Raw genomic sequence first — 22,324 nt, forward strand, 5'->3', positions numbered from 1 at the left:
TGAATTACGTATCTGAGACGTACGAGCCCAGCCGTTTTGAAGACGCTTTTAAGATCTTTTCAAGACGCTTGATATTTAGAATGATGTTAGCAGATGTTTCTAAGATATTTCCAAGATGTTTCTTAGATCTTTAAAAGATCTTTATAAGAGCTTTAATCGAGCTCTTTCTAAGATGTTTCTGAGAGCTTTAAAAGACGATTAAAGATCATTAAAAATAAATTGCTCTAAACTACATCTTCTACACAGTTATACACACATATTATTACAATATATCATTAACAACAATTAAAACAGTATTTTCAATAAAACAGGCAGTTGATTGCGTAAAATTTATTTAAATTAGACAAAAGAAAAACATTCATAACATGCATATTTACACGAGTGTATGCAAAAAAAGCAACGTTTTTCTATAACATACAAAGAAACACAATATCTTTAAATTAATCAAATGCTTCCTCGGGCAAAGAACATCTTGGAAGGAATTTCCGCGTCTCCTTCAGTGGTAGACGGACGGATTCTTCTTCTGCAGCAGCTGCATTCTAAAAGAAACCATTACAAAAAATAAGGAAAAATTAATTTTACAAACTATGTCATATGTTTTCTTTGTTTCCTCAATATAACTCTGATTAGAATGTCAAACAAAGATAAAATCATCCGTATTAATCGTCAGTATCGTGTATATTATTAATATGAACGTCTTTGCGTTACATTCGTGCTTCACCATGCACTTATATCGACGTCGCAATGCAAAAGAAGAAGGGCAAGAAAGAAACCTGTCCTGGTCTGGCGATTTAAGGGAACATCTGTTTAAGGTATGTAGTAATAATACATTTTAATAATGCTGAGTGTGGGATCAGTTAACTAGAAATTTCGTTGATAATAAGCAATGTATGTACAGTAACTAACTAGTTCACGTTAGATATTTTATGCACGTGTCTGTGGTTATTTTAGGTTGTTGATAGTTAATTTCACTGATAGTTTGAGCCCGTGTAAATTTCTTAAAAAGCTGTAATTATTATTTTATTTAACATTATTATGTTTGCTGTCAAGACTGATATTTATTTATATATATTTATTGACGTTGATATGTAAACTTAACCTACTCAGTTGTACTTGACTAATGCAATAATGAAAGGTCCACCTGTTTAAGTAAATTGTGAAACATTTGGACATAACATACACACATTGTTTCCGCCTGCATCAATTTAGTTGTATAGCTGCATTGCTGGTTAACACCTCTGGGCAGATTCTCCATGTTCTTCTTTTATGTGTAGCTGCTCACCTTAAACAGATACAGTACATTAAAGTAATGTTTAAAACAAATTAAGCCCTATAATATTGTTTATGTTTACAATAATTGGTAAAAAGTTTGATGGATAAAATGGTTCTTACCATTCTCTATATAAGCCCCTCTGTTAACTTTTGTTCAAGCCTGTCTAGATCTTTTATCAGTCTAGAAAGATGTTGGAGAAAAGACATCATCCTCTTCTATAATCTCCATCTGTAATTGGACTAACTGGACCAGTGAATGCAGGTGACTCCAAGATTGTCTCGTTTACAGCTGCAATATCAAAAAATAATTGAATTGAGGCTTTTTATATACATTTAGTATTTTTTATTAAAATTCATAATGAGCATATGTATACATTGATTTAAAACAGTACTCAAGACTGTAGATTTACTGTGAGGTTTTGAATGTTGGACAGATTATCAGACCTGCATCTGCCTCAGACATGTTGATGTTTAGCTAATGACGATTTTAAATACATTTATTTTTATTTTTTTTAGGCAACTTACTCTCCATTCGACCTTGCAGGTCACACCATGGTCTCAAGAGGGAAAATGAGTGCTCTATGGATTGAACAGAAAAGGTAGTATTAAACAGTGTTATATATTTAAATGCCATGAACAATGCGTTTATGTTTTCTTCCTAATTATGTCAACAAATGCTCTTTTACCTTGCATGGTACTTTAGGAGAATCAAAACTCCAACCATCTGTATGAGGGTCTGGATGGATAAAGGATGCCCACTGGAGCTGGAAATGATGGATCAGGTCATTTTCATTTGTCACATTTACAAAGAAGCACACTCTAAGGATTGCGTTACCCTGTCTGTGGCAAATACACTAGACAGAAGTATTGGGAGGCCTCATTCTAATAAACATGTTTATTTATTCCAGTGTTTCCAATCAAAACAAATATAAATGCTATACCATATAATACCACTACAAAGAGTTTTGTTTTTTCATTTTTGTTGCAACAGTTTTGTAAGTGCCTTTTTCTGTTCCGAAATGACTACAGCTTCTTGTACAAGTCATTGATAGGTTTAGGTGATGAGTTTTGGGCTAAAAACCTTAAAGTTAAGTTAAGGTCTGGGCTTTATTCAGACCAGTCAAAGTTCTTCCACACCAGACTGAATCACTCATTTTCTGTTTGAACCTTACTTTGTTTGTAGGGTCATTCTTAAGTTGGTATTGAAAAGGGCCCTGCCAAAACCCTTTGCTATAAATTTAGCATCAAACGGTTTTTCTAGAATATCATATGCTGTAGCATTAAGATTTGTGCTCATGGAAATAAGTAAAGTATTTAAACCTGTTCATTAGAAGGAGGCGTCGCAATAGTTATGTCTATATAGTTTATGTTTAACAAGCCAAAATAACCAGGGCTGCTTCTTTTTAAGAACTTTTGGGTATTTTTAAATCAGACAGAGGAATAACAGTCCTTAAATGTGTAATGTACTGCCATAATTTTGATCAAAACGTGAGGTCAGATTCTTGTTAACCTACTGTGTTCTTTCTTGATGGTTAGCCGAGTGTCCCAGGACAGAAAACCTGTTTCGTATGGATCAGAGTCAGACATTAACATCTAATATGTAATATCTAGTGATATGTTTTCTTAGATAATGCTGTGAACAAATGCTCTTTTACCTTGAATATTAGGTGGATCCACACTTGAACCATCTGTATGATGATCTGCACCCACTGGATCTGTAAATGGTGGAGCAGGTAAGTTTCACAAGTAAACAAACTCAAATCCTATTCAGACCATTCATGATTCCAGCAATAACCAAGTTTTCTTCTCACAATAAGACTGCATTTACATTGCAAATCTTAATGCACAGATCAGATTTTTTTTACTATATTCATTTTTTTTCCTGCTCTTTTTATATTTACATAAGACACGATTCATATCTGATAACTGTTACAATAATTGCCAAAACTACAGTTTATATTAGTGTCATGATTTGCACTTGAGTTTTGTATCGACAGGGCCACTGCCAATTTAGGCATGTTTTAATTATGACACTTAAACAATTGTATATGTACATCGATAAAAGTTTTTGCAATCATGGAAACATAAGTGAATTGCAGACAGCATTCTTGTTTTACGAATGTAAAATGGCTGGAGTAGTGATGTCACTAGCTAGATTAATTTTCATTTGACCTCCCCCACAGAAAGACACAGCACATCATTATATCGTTGGCTCCGCCCACTGGTGTTCAGTCTAAAGTAGTAGTTGTTGACAATCATAAAGTTGTAAAAACAGTAAGATTGTGATGTCAGACAAACATTGTGCTGTTGCTGGCTGTGGGAAATTAGTGTCTTTGTGAGGGTCGCAAATAATTTGAAAATATTTATGTTTCAAAATATTGCCCCCCTACCATGAACTAAACTGGACTGTCGCAGAGACCAAGTGTAGTAAGGTACGGAGCGCTCACACTAGTCACACCAAACTTTGGAGGTAAAACATACTTTGGTATGATACAGTATGCATAGTGTGAGTACCCCATAATTTTACTGTAAACCATGCCGCTCTTTAGAGCTTACTTCTATGTATATTTAAAACATTCTTCATTCTCTTGTGATTATTTTTGCAGGTTTCTGAATTGATGTCAGATGCAAAGCAGAAGTTTATTTTCTTCCAGTTTGGCTTCATTGTGGAAAAATGCTGGAAACTAAAATGCAGGTGACATTCTTTTGTTTATTGAAGCTATGACAAATAATTTGTCTGTTTAGTTAATGTTTTATACAATGTAACTGTTCCTAAACATTGTTCCTCGAGGTCCTCTGCTATTCACATTTTGTATGTCTTCCTTATTTAACACACATTATTCAAATCATCAGCTCATTAGTAGAGATCTTCATGAACTGAACTGAGGCTGTGTCCAAATGTTCACACTTGTTGTCTTTGCACTAGACTACTATGACGTTTTTTTGTATTTGGCCTAAGTATTTTAGTGGGCGTGAAGATCCCAAGCGTGCATGTAGAATTAACATTCGATGGGACACACTTAGCATGCGTAAAAATTTAAATCCAGATAGTGCCAGCAATTTGCACCAAAACGTATTTGTGTTTTATTAACTACTTTAAATTTATATTTACCATTTTTAAGTTTTTCTGTAAATAAAATGAACACTCTGAAATGAACATTTGCTTATATCAAACTTTTAGATGCAGAATTCTTTGCTCCTGTAAAAAAGCTCTTGGTTTTGAGTATGTAGCTTTATTAAAGTGTATTATTTATTCAGTAGTCCCTAAATAAACGACACAATGTTGCAGTTGCAGATGTTTCACAAAATACATAACAATAATGCAGAAATGTAGAAATGTTAACATACAATTAAAAGTCTCATGCTTTACATCCAGAACATGATGCACGATGGGATGCACAAAGTGATATTTGGACGCAGCCTCAGTCTGTCAGATCAAAGAGACATACAGAATTCATAGAGCAGTGGGACTCCATGAACAGAGTTGAGAACCACTGGTGTAACTCATTATGCTTACCTGACTCATGCAGAATTCTGGCCTGGTGTTTGGTCCACCCTTTCTCTGGCTTGTGTCTCCGTCTCCATCATCATTATACTCTTGTCAGTGTTATAGTATTGTCGTCTGCGTACCAGGACTTTGTTTCTCAGCTGTCCCTTCTCCTTCAAGCTACATTTTTGTCAAGCTGCAACAAGTTGGAATACATAATTATTAACGTTTAAGGATTTTGATGTATGAAATATGTAACAAAAGCAAAAAATGTACAGACATTCTATTAAGAAATTACCTTTTTGTTGTTTGTTTACTGACCTTTCAACCATATTGCATTTAAAATTGATCATCATACCTTTGGTCTACTGTTAACAGACTACTGTAGAAAACTTTGAATAAAGTAAAAAAAAAAAAGAGAAAAAATTATAAATGCTGAATGTGTCTCATCTTAAATACATTGTTGTTGTTTTTTTCATTGAATTTGGATGTTTTGATGATTTAAGGAAAATTTACGTAGCATATATATTGATGTTTTAATTCAGAGTTTGTTAATGACACTTAATCATTAACAAACATTTAAAAAGGTTTATTACAATACTAATTGATAATATTAAATTAATGTAATAATCTTGTTTTGTTACACCCTAAATCACTGAGCGCACAAACGCTACCCCAGTTACAAGCATGGATGGTTGACTTCATGCAGACATGCGCAGACATCGAAGTACCGCGAGAGTGATTCAAAAGCCCACGAAACAGTGTAATCACGCGGTACTGTGACGTCATACTGGTTAACGCAAAGCCACGTGAAGCGCCCGGACACAAGGGCTGCACTAATCTTTGGGCTGGAGTAGCCTGTGGCTTACGTGTCTCGTCGCAGAACGATTTATTTCTCTTTTTCACCTCGATCTTTGGCCTCTTGTGATTTAACAAAACCAACATGTGAAGTTACAACGCTGACGAAGGAGTTTAATCAGTAACGTTAGAGGTAAGTAACCAACTTTATGTTATGCATGTAACGTTAGTGGATCTACAGATTGATTGTCGTATATGATCATTATTTTTTTGGTTTGTTTGTTTGTTTGTAACGTTTATCAATGCAAGCCAAAATCGAGCTGCAAATCCTAAAGGCAAGGCACGTTGAACATGTAACGTTAACCGCTTTTCTCAGCGGTTGTGGGGTAAACATTAGCTAAGTTAGCCTAGACCAGCCCCTGTTTAACTTAAAGTTACTTGAGTTATAAAATGTATCAATCTTTCCGCCCGACTTGCTTGGAGTAAGTTAACGTTATGTAAACGACCTGTAATCACAAGAAGCCTTAAAGTTTTATAGCGAAGTGGTTTGATAATTGAGTTAATATTTTATCAGTTGTATTAGCTATAAAGTTATTTATATCTGTGAATTAATTCGTATTTTTATCAGTTTCTAACAACACATACATGACAAAAGGCTGACGTAACGTTAATAACGTTAAGTTACTTACCAACACGAACAAACTGACAGACAAATTAACTTAAAGCCAACAATTACAAAAAAAAAACATATTATAAATGAAAATAAACGTTATGTTTACGAATTATATTATTTACATGCTAATAATGATGTTAAATGCGAAGAAAATGTTGAAGTGTGCCTGAGGAAATAACGGTAAAATGATGAAAATGGCGCTCACATGACGCAGGAACGGCCCCGCGACCACCGTCTATGCTCGCGACCAGCTCGCGCTTGCGCGACAGAAGGGTCAACTTCCCGCTCCAACCCGCAACCCGAACGCAGGGACAATAACAAATAACCAAAGTTTAATAATATTGCTGGGTTTTTTATAATGCTTAATAAATGATACGTGTAAATTTACACACATTTATTACGTCACTGACATTGTTTTTTATTGCGTTTATTTCTTTTATATTGATTGAAAATTAAAACCTTATTTAATTTACCTAAAATTTGTTTGTGTTTAACACTGATTTATGTTTTTTTCTGTTTAATATTAGTGTGTCCTGGTAAACGTGTGCTTGGAAACATGCAGATTACAGTATTTACAGAGCCGACCTTGAGGCTATTTTTTTTGCATGACATCCACTGATGGATAATCTGTTTACCTAAAAACAGGTAATGTATAAACATTGCAAATATGAATTCACAATTATATAACTTCACAAATATTAAATATTATTTACAATTATTATTAATGATGTACATATTAAATGACATGTTCAGTTGTTATGTTAAGTTATTTGAAGGATATGCATGGTAGATCAATTAGATTATCTTTCTCACTAGCTATAAGCAGCATGCTATATAAATGTTCCACTTAAAGGTTTAGCGGAGGATTTTCTCGAATTTTAGAAAAGAAACGCCGTCTCCGCTTTTTTTTGCGCAACACTCCAGATTGACAACAAGGAGGACCAATAGTCTTGATGATCCACCCGGAAAACCTAAATTCTCTGCAATACCTTTAATGTTTAATGCTCTTTTACCTTGATTGTTAGGGTGGTGTTCATACAAAGCAACTTATTGTTCATCTGCTTGAGAGAAAGTTACTGCTGGGGCTCTCCTGCTAAGGTTGTCTTAATTCTAAAAAGAAATTAAGTCATTTAGGCTTAGGTCATAGCAAGTTTTGAATGAATGACTTTACAATCTGTTTTAATAATGTTTATTTACAATGTATTTTATTCCACTTACCTGAATCGTGCAGAGGCTTGATGTTTAGTCCACCGGTTGTCTTCTCCAACCTCTGAGTAAAGCCACCACGAGTGGTCGTGTTAACCAATTTTTTTATCTTAGTGCACATTGTGTCTACATAGTCTAAACGCTTAATAAACTGATAACGTGTAAGGTCATTTAAATGCATAAAACGGTTTTCTTTTATAGGGTAAAGCCCATAAATGGCAAAAACTGATTGGCGCAGGTAGTTTTTTGCTCTTAACCCAGATTTTAGCGTCTTTTTGCCGTTTCGTATGTGCGTATGTCTCCACATGTGATAGATAAACTTCACAAATAAAAGTAAATTAAAACGCTTGAAACATGTTAATGTCATAAGCTGATTTTTATAATATCAGCTGTGAAAGTGCAGGCAAAAATCTTCCTTCACATGTAGATAAGGTAATGAATTATTTGGTCACTGTTTCTGTCACTGGTGCAAAATAACTGCCCTAAAGAACATGAAGAATAGCCAAAACTGTGGTATTGCGCTAGCCCTAAAAATTTGAGAATCTTGATGTTTCTAACACTTGGTACAACCGCTTAGTAGGCATGGGCCGGTATAAGATTCTGGCGGTATGATTACCTTTAGCAAAAATACCACGGTTTTACAGTTTTGCTGTATTGCCATTGCTACACTAAAATTTGTTATTTTTAAATGCCAGGTAAAAATAAAGCCTTTAAATTATATTATATATAATATTTTCAAAATGTATATAACATGTAAACATCAAATCAATCACATGACTTAATGATTTAATGAATTTTGTATAAATACAGTTCATACCTTGGAGACGGTATCACAGACCATTTTAGTGGTTTTGTAACCTTGACTGTTTAAAACCTCGGTATACCTTAAAACCGGTAACCTACCGCATAGTACAGTGTTTCCCATACATTTATTTATTTGTGGTGGCCCACCACAGAATCAACACTGGCCCCCACAAATAGAATTTTCATGATTCCCATTTACATTTTTATTTCACTATTTAAAACAGCTTAATTCCGCTTAAAATATAATTTGATATATAATACAGATCAAATACAAATACAGATCAAAGAGTAGAAGTGAAACATATTTCAGGTGCCAACACTAGATCAAACGCAAACACGACATGATGGTGTCACATATATGCTAATTAGCAGGTGACGTCATCACCACCACAGTCTCTCAAAATCCTGTGGGAAACACTGCAGTATCTATTATTTAGGTGGTTGACAGGTCTGTTTGCATGTTATTGTATTGGTAATAATTTATTGTTTATAGTCCAATATTGATTGTGAGAATTATTTCAATTTCCTTAAAAATGTTCTAACATCTTTTTCCTTTCTTTTCTTAATGCAGCACTTCAGGAGAAACCTGCCTGTGATCTGCTAAGATGCACAGATTCAACTCTGGCCCATTGTCATCCCAACACCTTATCTGCCATCAGTTTCGTTTAGTGTCGATCTATTGCAAAAGTTCTTATAAACTTTAAATGAGACTTTGTGTTAAGCAGGGGTTTCCAAACTTTTAATTTCACAACATATTAAGCCCAGGATACACAGCAGGATTTTTGCAATCCAATAGACCTTATCACACTGTGTGACAAGAATTGTTTAAACTTTAGCAGTAGACTGTCGATGAAGACACCTATTGCATCTGAGGCTGCGACATCCGTCATCAGCATGCGCTAGTGGTAAACAAATACAGGTATGCAGGTCGTAGAAGCAAACACGTTGTTGATGTGCGTTGATCATGCTGAACTTCTTACACTGTCATAAAACTATCGTAGGTGTCTTTGGTCCCAGGACTGGGAAAAGAGGTCTTTAAACCTCTCACACTGTATGAGATAGGACCACCAATTAAGAGCCACGATCACAGAAATCTCCACGATTGTTTCACGATTGGTAATCTTTCATCTGGGACAGCCAAAAATCGTGCCGTGTATTATGGGCTTTAGACATGTGTAATCTTATAGTATATCAAAACCATTGCTAATAATTAATTGGACAAACCATCACTACAATGCAACACTCGCTATCTTACGGTGCGACCCACAAGTGGGTCTTCACCCACAGCTTAAAAACCCCGAGTATGAGTATGTTGTATTGTAATTAAAGTCACATCTTAGTGTTATGGAGCAGTTTGTCATTATATTCACAGTATTACATGGTTCTTTCAGCAGTTTCTACGTTACAATGCTCTTAAAGTGTCCTGATCAGCTTTGGGTCTTGTGAAGTAATGTAATGAGAATGTGATCAATAGCTTTGCAGTATTTTTGGTTAAACATTTTATTCAAATTTGGTAAACAATCTAGTCAATATAATTCATGCTGTGATGCTGGATTAAACCTGGTCAAATGATTGTGTATTGTGTTTTCAATTTTTTATGAGGTTTCTTCATCTATATATAAAAATTAAAGTTAAAAGTTTCAACCTTAGATATATAACTGTTGACAAACACACTTAATGTGAGTCACACCCAGTAATTATACTAAGCAGGAATTGCAGTAAGCATTAAAGCAGGGTCGCCTTAAGATAATCAGCTTGTTGGCAATTGTTTTATTTAATTAAATGTATAACTTTTTTCATTTCAGACTGATACAACAGTCAGAGGGGCAGTGGCTGTTGGCAATGATGTTCCTGTGTGTTTTGTATTTGTTAATATTTTGTAGTCAGAAAGAGTATGAGATCACCTTTTCTTGTGCATGGTGCTTTATCTAAGTGCCTTTTTAACGTTTTGGACTAAACGCAAAATGTCTATGGCTTTTTTGTTATACGTGATATGGGCTTTTATATTTAATTATATTTTTGCTTCAAAATTAATGCCAACCCTTAAAAACCCGTTAACTATATTTTTAAAACAATTAAACAAGACATTTATTTAAAAAATGAAATGAGTTGGAGGTCTTTGCTGATTCGTCTGCGTTTGATCGGATTCAAGACCACACGGAGATGCACTGCAGGCAGGTAGGATTTAGAATTTTTTTAAGATCTTAAATACGTCTTGTAGAGATATGGAAGACGTATTATTTAAAGACGATCGTCAGCAGATGTAAAGATCTTTACAAGACGTATCTGAGACGTACGTGTGCTATCTGGGGTACGGTTCATTTGCCGTGTCAGTGGTCTGCCAAATGTGTGAAAATTAACGAGAATAATGGAGACAAGGTTTATATTGTCCAAGACAATACGCTGTGAATGTTGTTAGACATGACTGACATAACCATTATAACTCAGAGATATCGATTGGTCCCTAAACTCAAGTGCACATCACTGTGGCTGACCATTTTTGAAGGGTTACCAGTGGTATAGCCTATATAATGAATCAGGATCAGTTCAATATATTGGATCAGGATCAGTTGTCTTTTTATAAATACCTTAATACTGTGTGTGAGCTCCTTTAGGAAAAACTAATGGAAGGGGCTCCCAGTCAACTGTATTGAACTCTTATTGACCACACTTTTTGTTGGGTCAGCCATTATGATGCTAACTGGTCTTTATGTAATTGTTCTGAGACATATCAACATACTTGATCCTGTTTTAAATGCCATTACAAAGACAGGCCACTATTTTTTTTAACAGTGCAGATGATGAGGTTTGGATAGCTGATAGCAAACCTAATCCTGTCACATCTGTGCTTTATAGTTACAGGGCAACCGTAAGTCTTTAAGTCTTTGAGAGCAGGCAGCTCATTAGTTAAATTGAGTATTATAATAGCACTTTTAAATATTCATGCTGTATGACTAACTACTTTTGTTGGAGCACTTCAGATTTATTACCTATTAACAATATCTCAGAGATTCTGGAGATTTGACAGAGATTGAGTCATTCAATTTTTTTTATATTTTTTTGTTTCAATATCATATTAATTGGTTTATTTTATTGGTTTTAACACAGTTTTAGATTACAACTGCAGGGTCAATTGTAGGGTGTTTTGTGTGTGTACCTAATTAAATCAGACAAAGTGAGTTAACAAGACTACACAGGGGTATTCTAAAGATATTACAAGAACCTGACACCATTTTTGTTGGATTATTACATCACTATTTGAAGATTCCGTTGAATGACATCATTAATAATGTTTTAAAAAAGTAGAATTTATGATGTCATAAACAATTACAGTGAGGCTACAGAAATCTTTACAATTCTGTATTTTTTCCTTGATCTCCAGACATATTTCTTTGCGTTATGCAATGTAAGCCATCCTTATAACAAGCTGACAGAGTGCATTATGTTCAGATGTCCTGTAGTATTCCTGTCGTGAGTCACGGTTCTTGCACTGTTTCAAATTAATTTGACATTACCATCATCTTATTGTCTTTACTAAATGCAGGCTTATAGTCTGCTCTGATAGTAAATGAAGAGCTCACAGATTATTGTGAACAAAAGCACACAAGACATTACTGTAGGCGTTTTAATAACAGTGGCTACATTTTGTGTGTGAAATATTCACTGTTACAACACAGGAGTGATCAGATAGTATATTCAGATTTAAGAATTATTTAAAATGTGTTTAGTTTTTATTTTACGTTTTGAAGGGTTTCTGTTAAGAAATGATGTCTGGTGGTCAACATTAAATGGGCAGCTCTGTGGTTCAGTGTCAGGGTGCATGTTTGGGCTACCCTGCCTGTTTGTATGCACAATGGCTAACAAGGAGCAGAAGGGGCAATACTGAATGTTTGGTACACAGTAGCAAATATCATTTTTGCATAATAATTTTTTAGGTAGTAGTGCATGCTTCCCTGTTAAAGGTTAAATTCCTGACCTGTGATTTCTTCTCTGTTATTTTGTAGTGAGTTATATTTTCCAGATTAGATAACCAGATTAAACGTGAGATGTCTCTAGCTCACAGTCATTGCTTTGGGGAGTGGTCCCTCTGCAGCAGGCTCACATATTTAAATGTATATAGTCGCATCATGAGATTGTAATGATGCATGTACAGCTTTTAGTAAGGTTATAATAACCAGTTTGTGATGTACAGTATATTCCCTACACAAAGTCATAATGATGATGGATACTGCTACATCATATAAGTCATAAAATTATTAGAATATATACAGGTACTGTAATAATGAGACAGCACAGATAAGGTCGTACTGGCATGTATAGACAGCACAGATGATGTCATACTGACATGTATAAAATCTGATGATGACATCATGACCTTAGAATGTGAAACCACCAGATGTAAATGCATTGTGATGATGTCATCATAATTTTGGAATGTAGTGTTCCATCATAAGCACATAATTTTAATCAAAATGCATTATGTTGCATGAGACCTACATGATTCTGGATTGCGCTTCTGCATGAAGTCATATTTATTTTTTAATGTGACCTCCCAAATAATGTTTTTTTTTCTATGTATAGACCTCTCGTGTGATCACACGGTATTTAGTATCATAGCCATTAGGAATGCACCGATAGGATTTGTTTGTACCGATGCCGATTTAAACAGACAACTTCTGGCCGATACCGATATTAAACACTTGTATACAATACTATACAGTTGGTCTATTAGCTAGTTTATTTCTGCATCAAATTATTTTTACTGAACATGGATTGGATCTAATTAACATTCAACTGACCAACATAATAAGAGAGGCACAAATTAAGCTAAAACAAATATAATAAGACAGCATGACAACCTTCAAAGGTGGTTTTTGCTATTCAGCATTTATCTGATAAACAACATTAACTAATTTTTTTACATATAATGGATTTCTTGATGCAGTTAATTAATAAACAATCGCTATCGGCCTTTCTCGTGCTATTGCCTATATGCCAATGGTTTCAAATTCATCAAAAATCGGCCGATAAATATTGGCGGCCGACACATCGGTGCATCACTAATAGCCATCTAAGAAACATTTCAATAAATTGATGATCTAATAACTTAAACCATGTTGTATTGTAAGTGTTACTTTTTGTAACGAAAGTATTTTTGTGTGTTATCCTGCAGCTGCTGTATACTACTGTACTACATGTCTGGCTCAACAAGCTTGTGTGTCTTTTTAACATGTTTTTTCAACCATTACAGACACTTTCAGGGGTTGGTGGTTGACAGCAGACATGGCTGCCATAGCAGTTGTCCCCAACTACACCCCATCAGTATGGGTACGGTTATGCCATGCCATTCCTCGCCTAGACCTGACCCTGCAGATCCGAGATAGTGTGTTCACGCCAGACAGCTGGGAGTATCAGCAGACTCTCACTTTCACTTATTCTCGCCTGACCTCTCCTTGTTTCTCAACCTCACAGACAATTTTCACCTGACAGCTGGTAGAGCACACTTGTCTCACCCTATATTTTCGCATCTCTGTGTAAACCCAAAATTATATCTCATATATATCTCAACACTTTTGGTCTTGCTGTCAGCATTATATGCAGATGTTACTCTTTTAAAGTGCAGTGTGACACACAATTACAGCCAGCATATTTGATGTTTGTGGTTTGGGATTTTGTGTGTTTTCACTTCACATCAACCAATGCTGGAACTAAGCAGCAGAAATAGAAACCAAACGATCGATGAAATCCTGAATTGCTCTTGGCTTGATGTGGTCATGGGTTGTTAGAAAGCTGATTTACTTGGAAGAAATCGCTATTATTGCTTTTCAGTGATTTGATAAACATCAGTTTGTGTCTAATATTCTATAATGTTCAGTTTTTTAAAGATTTGTAGTGACTTTGATGTTTCAGACTAAAAGCAGGATGTACTGATCTAAGAAGCAGATTATAAAATCCATATTTGCTTTACTGTACATTTCTGCATCGCTAATACATTACATTTATGCATTTGGCTGACGCTTTTATCCATATGGGTGATTCTCGCGTAATTAGATTCATGAGGTGTCATGAAACATTTTGATAAAAAAAGTAAATGCAAAGTAAGAGTAAGAATTAAGTAACTAAGAAGCATACAGTTACAAATATCTCTTCGTGTACTATTTTGCACATAATTTCAAATTACATCATACAAACCAATTTAGTTTTTTTCCACATTTAAGGGGAAAATTTTCATTACCGCAATGTGTCCATGACTGGATTTGGGTTCTTTGACATGGAAATATTTATAATGAAAAAATCTAAAAAAAATTAAAAGCTTCAGTGCATGTTATACTATAAACATTTACAGTAAATAATAGGGGTGGCACGGTTCACAAAACCCTCGGTTCGGTTCGTATCACGGTTCTATGGTCACGGTTCTCGGTTCAGTACGGTTCTTGTTGTTATTTTTTCTTTTAATTTTTAACACTCCAGAAATGTATTATCTTATTAATGTATTAATTATCCATAATTTAGGATACAGTATTAAAAAAGTTATATCGTGTAATCATGCACAAACTGAATTTGACTTTAAGCACATTATTGGGACCATCTCTGAGAAAAGCCAGGTGAGATTTTGATACAGCAAGAGGGAAGACATTGATGATTTCAACATGCTTTTCATTTATTTGGCAAAAAAGAGAATGTGTATTGCCATCTACATGAACTTATGTGCCTTTTTAGCACACAAAGATAACTTGCATTTATCAAAATGCCTACTTCAGTGTAGCTCTAAGATTTATTACTGAGAGGCTGCTTAAATACTGCAGAGAGTATATGTGGATGAGAGAGAAACATAACGTTTATACCTGTTATATTTAAATAGGTCTCTTTTGTCCACTTTTGACTACTTCTGTCCTGATTACTTTAAGGGGCAGTTTATGAAATAAGATCGCGCAACTTTCACACGCTAGCAAAATGAAACTACGCGGAAATCAGCCGCTTTCGTTTTATCAATGAAAGGCTAAAATAGCGCTGAAAACGAAAACACGTAAAACAGTGTTCATTACATCAGATTAGATAAATGGTCGGAGAGAAGGCTGTCGCGTGTGGCTGTATCTATTGTTTTATTTCCGCTGTCATCATAGGTAACATAAAATAAAAAATGTTTCCACACACCAAACTTATACGACACTGGGGCATCCTCCAACTCCGGGCAGACTTCCATTTCTCTCCCTCTTGCCATTTCTACACGTAACATGACCGGCAGCACTCGATCTCCACACCAGTCACCTCTTCTTTCGCGCTATTCGCGAAAGGGGAACACGCTATCTGGGGTCACATACAGGGCATGAGGCTACATTGCGCATGCCATGAACCGTTGAACCGTACGGCACACACGCGCTCCGAACCGAGACAAGCGAACCGAACGGTTCGGATTTTTTTCATGAACCGTGCCACCCCTAGTAAATAAACATGTGGTATTTGGTGATCATTGGTAAATGTAGAGACAATAATAAGTAATATTATGGACCCCTAAGGGGACATGGAGAAAAAATTAAATAAAGTTTAGTTTTGCGCGCGCACGTGAAACTATCGGTGCGCACGTGAAACTATTGCGTTTAGTTGCGCGTGCGCACGTGAAACTATCGCATGTGGACGTGAAAGCGAAAGTTTCATGTGTGCACGCGAAAGTTTAACGTGCGCACGCGATAGTTTCACGTGCTCACGCCAAACTTAACTTTAAAAAAAAATTCTGCAGGTTTCACGTGAGCTCATGAAAGTTTCACGTGAGCAAATGAAACTAAACTTTAGATTTTTTACTTAGGGGCTCGGTAGAATATAAATGTGTCCAAGAAAAATTTTCTCATCCTCCGCAACAACTTTCAATCATTGTTTAAGCCCACAAGGAACTAAGATTTAAAAAAAAATAGTTCGAAGGGACATAATAACTGTGACACTCAAGATGGCTATCAGCTAAGCAGTTCTTATTTTTTCTCTCCAGATAAAAGTTGAATTTTTGTTTGTCATAGTACCTAGACAACTTTTTAGTTCTCATTACCGAAACATGAGTTTGTATATGCATATATTTAATGTAATATCATGTTGCGGTAATGATCATTTTTATAATGATGTAAATAATGAAAATAATTCTATAGGAAATATTTTTTTAAATCCTCTAAAAATAATGGTTAAAGTAAGTTCAGACCTTAATCTTATATGTGCAAAAAAAAATATGGCTTCAATGACTTTACATTTTTTTTTGATGCTGGACACCTTCTTATCTGGATTTGACGAGAATCACCCATATCATGCATTACTAGCTAATACATTTTTTCATTATGCACATTCTCTGGGATTGAACCCACAACCTTTGTGCTGTTAATGCAATGCTTTAGTACAGAGCCATAGTTTAAACCACCAGGAGTCTCCAACGTGGTGCCTGCCAAAGCACATTCTATTAATAGTCTCAATTGCAATATTTATTTATTACATATTTTAATATTAGTTCAGCTTGGTTTACGTATATTACATTTTAAACTATACTAAAACCTATCAACAAATAAAATAAAATCAACAAGTAAAACAAAATTTTTGAGTAGACTATATAAAAAAGTATTGTTTTATTCATTGTGGTAGCCCTTACTCACAAAAAGGTTGGAGACCCCTGCTTTAAACAGTGTAACTAAGACTATTGCATTCAACTTGCTTCTTTAAACTGACTGTATGTTACAGGCAGCAATAGAAATTCCCAGCTTGACCACAAACGGAGAAAACAGGAAGAGACAAAGCCAGATTATAGGATGGAAGCTAGAATAGGTTTACAGGATAAGAGGGAGATGATGAGAGAGAGAAATGGATGTGGTAGAAAACGAGTGAATGTGAGAGGGTGAGGTAAATGGAAGAGAAAGAATTTAACACTGGGAATTTGAACAGCGGAGAAATGAACGATTTGGATAAAAGGAGGGGGGATAGTGAGAGACAGAGGGGAAAAGCACTGAATGTATTTAAGTAGGTCACAGATTATTAATAGAGATCCAGTGGTGTGGATGAAAAGAATGAAAGGGGAGAAGTGAGGGATGAGTGTGCAGGAAAGAAAGCATGTTGAGCAGGGGAAGGGAAGAGTGGGAAAAGACTGATATAGAGAGAAATTGAGTTGGATGGATTGGGACCAGATGGATTGCAATTGTATAGCCTATGAATCCTGAATGCACAATATGTGAGTTTGACTGACGTTTGAGTCATACAGCAAACTTAATTGATGAAAAGAGAGGAAATACAACCATGTTTTATTAGTGATATTAAAGAGAAATCCTCCATTTCATACTGCTTTCCTTGTAGGCACTACGTAATCATGTAGTATGTATATTCTGTGTGTATGTATTTAGTGTAAATTAATTAATGCACCATGACTGACACAACAAACATTAACACATGCTGATAAACTATATTGTTCATTTTAGTTAATGCATTTACTAATACAACCTTCTTGTAAAGCGTTACCGTTTCCCTTTTTGGAGATCTGTGACATCACAAGCATGCGTTACCAAAACTGAATCATAATGTAAAATATTGTAAAATAAAAAATGCATATATTAAATGCCATATTCTGGCAATGTCTCCTCTTTTCTTTCTGTAGACTCTTCTGGTCCTCTCCAGCTTTTCCGCCATCGCTCTCCTCCTTTCGTTACTTGTCGTTCTTTCCTTCCTCATCCACTACTGCTGCTGCCATCGCGGTGAAGGGGGCAGGGACGCAGATGAAGAAGAGGAGGATGACGATGCCAGCGGTGGCCATGGATACGGCAGCAGAAAGGGGCGGGGCATCTGTTGTGTCACATGGGTATCGGTCACGGCGGTGATATTGTGTTGGTAATACCTGTTGATGACAGTCATTTCCATATGCTGTTGATTATTATTTTAATGGGCAGATTTTACATTTGATGAGGAAAGAAGCTCATGTAAAAGGGACTTTGAGGCGATAGTTAACATTCCAATTTTGTCATCATACCCACTTTCGCATTGTTCAAAACCTGTATGACTTTCCTTATGTGGAGCACAAAGAGGGATAATTAAATAAAGCTGTTTGAGTGAATTCGATATAATGGCAGTCCATTATGACTCACTTCATGACCACTAAACTGATCTAACAATTTAAATCATTTAGAGGGCGGAAGACATTTAGCACCTGACATCATCCATTCATTCCCAGTGGGATAGTACTTATAAGAGAGACAGATGTTCCCTACTGTATTTAACATTCACACATTAGATTACAGTATCTGTTCAGAGGTCCTTTTCTTATCAAATGAACAATTTTACACTGCTGCCCATGTTTGTAAAAGCACTGTAAGATTTATCAATTCATCAATTAGAAGATATTTCACAATTCATTATTATAATGAAAGATGGCAGATCTGGTTTTTGCCTTTCTGTGTGTGATGTCATGATGCAGACATTCAAATGTGAACTTTGTTATGCCTGTGGACCCGTCCGCATTACATCACCATCTTCTTTTTTATGCTGACCTCTTTTTCTGAAATATTTTAAATCTAAAGACTGATAAACAGTGCAGATGATTCATATAGATACATAGGTATAGAGAGCAGCCGCATCTTGCTTGCAATGCTAAATGTATGAATTACTGTGCCGGACACAAAGATGCACGCTTGTTTTTCTTTGGCTTAATCTGGGTCAAATTGTTAGCGAGACTGCGTGTTACTATTTTTGGCAGGGTGGAAAGGATTGAACAAACATTTGGCCCAAGCCTTAATCTGAATATGTGAATATGAGAGAAATATGTAATTGAAACTGGATTAAAGAGGGAATTTTTATGAGACTTTTTAAAGATGTAAAATAAATCTTTGGTGTCCCCTGAGTACATATGTGAAGTTCTAGCACAAAATACCATATAGATAATTTATTATAGCATGTTAAAAATGTCACTTTGTAGGTGTAAGCAAAAATCACAGCCTGTAAAAAAATATAGATGTAGTGTCCGTGACGTCACCCATAGGTTTGTGAAGAGCTTTTTTGAAGCTTAAAGTAGGTGATGCCTGCCATCGCCATCTTGGCCACGCATCACTCGTGAATAAACAAAAATAAGGTATAACTGCAGGACGTGGGGGTAAAGCTGAGGTGGCTGGTTGCTGAAACCATGCCCTCCTAGCTCGACAGTAATGACAGCAGTGGCAGTTCACCTGTCACTCAAGTGGCCACGCCCTTAATTATGCAGAACTTAAAGGCTTAATATAATTTAAACAGATGAGTTACAAAAAATTAACCCCTCTTACAGTTGTCATGAAGGTCAGATTTAGCTACCAGAATAACTTTTTGTACCAGGCTGTAAACATATTATTTTCTACTGTAAAGTTGATAATTTTGAAAGATAAGGTCTATAGTAATTGACTTCCTTTTGGAGCCAGCATCTAGCAGCCAGTCGATAAATTGCAATTTAAATTTGTATTGGCTTTTTTAGAGAGATCTGAGGGTTGCCCCTCTGCAAAAATTTGCTGTTTTGGGGTGTGTCTGTTTAAATGCAAATGAGCTGATCTCTGCATTAAATGGCAGTGCCGTGGTTGGATAGTGCAGATAAAGGGGCGGTAATATCACTTTCTGACATCACAAGGGGAACCAAATTTTAATGACCTATTTTTTCTTATGCTTGTAGAGAATGGTTTACCAAAACTAAGTTACTGGGTTGATCTTTTTCAAATTTTCTAGGTTGATAGAAGGGGGGCCAATTATAGCACTTAAAGGATTAGTCCATTTTCTTAAAAGAAAAATCCAGATAATTTACTCACCACCATGTCATCCAAAATGTTGATGTCTTTCTTTGTTCAGTCGAGAAGAAATTATGTTTTTTGAGGAAAACATTGCAGGATTTTTCTAATTTTAATGGACTTTAATAGAGCCCAACATTTAATTCTTAACTCAACACTTAACAGTTTTTTTCAACGGCATCAAGGGCCTATAAACAATCCCAAAACGAGGCATAAGGGTCTTATCTAGCGAAACGATTGTCATTTTTGACAATAAAAATAACAAATATACACTTTAAAAGCACAACTTCTCGTCTAAATCCGGTCGTGATGTGCCAGCTGACCCCACGCAATACGTCATGACGTCAAGAGGTCACAGAAGACGAACGCGAAACTCCGCCCCAATGTTTACAAGTGTGTTGAAAGAGGACCGTTCCGACGTTGTTGTATGTCAACTGATACTAATTAATGTCTTTGTGGCAGTTTATTGTTTAAAATGGTCCGCAAATGTGCGTTTTATATATGTAACACGTGACCTCCCTACGTCACTACGCATTTACGTTAGGTCGCGCTGGACCGGACCTAGATGAAAAGTTGTGGTTTAAAAGTACATATTTTTTATTTTTCTTGTCAAAAATGACAATCGTTTCGCTAGATAAGACCCTTATGCCTCGTTTGGGATTGTTTATAGTCCTTTGAAACTCAGTTGAACAAAACTGTTAAGTGTTGAGTTAAGTATTAAATGTTGGGTTCTATTAAAGTCCATTAAAATGAGAAAAATCCTGCAATGTTTTCCTCAAAAAACATAATTTCTTCTCGACTGAACAAAGAAAGACATCAACATTTTGGATGACATGGTGATGAGTAAATTATCTGGATTTTTCTTTTAAGAAAATGGACTATTCCTTTAAACATGGAAAAAGTCAGATTTTTATGATATGTCCCCTTTAAAGTGTTGATGATATTGACAGGGTAGGCACAGTGTGGATCTTCAGATACTCTTTTTTAGTTCTGTTTTCTCTGTTTGAACATGCCATTTGATATGTGCATAAAACTAGATTAAAAATGTTTCATTGTGTTACCCCCACACTCTTATTCCTCTGAGTTTTTCCTCTTCTTTTATTCTTTCTTCATATTTCTGCTTTTTGTAGTGTTGCCATAGGCGTTGGTTTCTACGGCAACAGTGAGGCGAACGATGGGATGTATCAGTTGACCTCATCTTTGCTCACTGCCAATTACACGCTGGCTTCCATCGATCTACTGGTGAGAATGCAAACACACACACACACACACACACACACACACACACACACACTCTTACATACACAAAAGCTTTTTGCATCAATCTCCTTTGGAGCCTCAGGGGACCAAAAGCTTAAGAAATGTAGCATGCTCAGTACACACACACTACATGAATTTATGACTGTGATTGCAAGAAAGAAAACTAAGTGTGTGTGTGCGTGTGTGTGTCTGAGAGAGAGAGAGAGAGAGAGAGAGAGAGAGAGAGAGAAGCTTTGAATGCATTTGTGTTTGAGAGCGTCAGATAAAATCCACTTTAAATATTGACTGGTTGGTTGCTCATGCTGTCAATCGATATGTACAGTATGTGCCAGTCTGATTAATGACCTACTTCACTTACTGTACTTTTATATTGTGCATTATTCAAGCTCGATCATGACCCTCTCTTCTTTTCTTTCACGCCCAGGTTTCAGACACTGTGGCCGGGCTGCAGCAGTCTATCTCAGGTCCCTTGACCTCCATGGAGGACGTGTTTGGAGGACATAAACCAGCTCTCATACCCACGCGCTCCTGCAGGCGTCTGTCAGAGCGGGTGGTGTCTCTCCTTTCCAACCTGACACTGGGAAAAGGTCTGATCCCTATCAATGATGGCATTTACAGGGCCAATGGAAGTGAAAGCATAGTGGGAGCCCTGACTCCAGCTCCTCCATCTGTGACCCTCACCCTCAGTCCATCCTCCAATAACGTTCCTGTGCCATTCGCTCCAGGCTGGGCAGCCAACACGCTCATGGTAAATGAAGACTACAGGTGAGGAACTACTGGAGATACAGGGACTAGTGTTTATTGTTAAACTGTATCATACCACAGTACTACTATATGGCACTCACCTAATATGGCAATTTTTCAAGATGTAATATTAGTCTCAGGAATGTCCATAATGTGTCTGTCAAGTTTCAGGTCCCTTTAGATAATTTATTATACCATCTTGGAAAGGCTCAGTTTTGGGTGTGCAGGAAAAAAGTGTTGTTTTTGTGTGTGTCTCTTTAAATGCAATTGAGCTGCTGCTTCCCTCCCTATTTACTGATATCTATACAAAAAATATACACAATT

General features: G+C 36.0%; 1 protein-coding gene and 1 long non-coding RNA gene across 16 annotated transcripts in view; one reads left to right on the top strand and one right to left on the bottom strand.

The window, feature by feature from the left end:
* Positions 1–22,324, top strand: part of ttyh1 (tweety family member 1) — a 34,198-nt gene that overhangs the window by 878 nt on the left and 10,996 nt on the right. For all 3 annotated transcript variants that reach the window (XM_073871995.1, XM_073871996.1, XM_073871994.1), the window contains 4 exons: positions 13,492–13,656; positions 17,855–18,086; positions 21,127–21,238; positions 21,681–22,021. In XM_073871995.1, coding sequence (XP_073728096.1) covers positions 13,524–13,656; positions 17,855–18,086; positions 21,127–21,238; positions 21,681–22,021 — 818 coding nt within the window. In that variant the 5' untranslated portion in view covers positions 13,492–13,523. The remainder of the gene's footprint in view (positions 1–13,491; positions 13,657–17,854; positions 18,087–21,126; positions 21,239–21,680; positions 22,022–22,324) is intronic.
* On the bottom strand, positions 316–7,826 carry LOC129419427 (uncharacterized). 13 transcript variants are annotated; one of them, XR_012371480.1, is made up of 10 exons: positions 7,449–7,826; positions 7,244–7,340; positions 4,790–5,151; positions 2,928–2,987; positions 2,787–2,831; positions 1,959–2,036; positions 1,798–1,851; positions 1,393–1,561; positions 1,181–1,282; positions 316–539 (listed from the first exon to the last, which is right to left on the bottom strand). It is a non-coding gene; the product is annotated as an uncharacterized lncRNA (long non-coding RNA). The 13 variants fall into 13 exon arrangements; XR_012371490.1 differs by having other exon boundaries at positions 4,790–4,955; positions 7,449–7,825; XR_012371485.1 differs by having other exon boundaries at positions 4,790–4,955; positions 5,058–5,151; positions 7,244–7,825.

The sequence above is a fragment of the Misgurnus anguillicaudatus genome, chromosome 10, assembly GCF_027580225.2.
Source record: "Misgurnus anguillicaudatus chromosome 10, ASM2758022v2, whole genome shotgun sequence".
Lineage (NCBI taxonomy): Eukaryota > Metazoa > Chordata > Actinopteri > Cypriniformes > Cobitidae > Misgurnus > Misgurnus anguillicaudatus.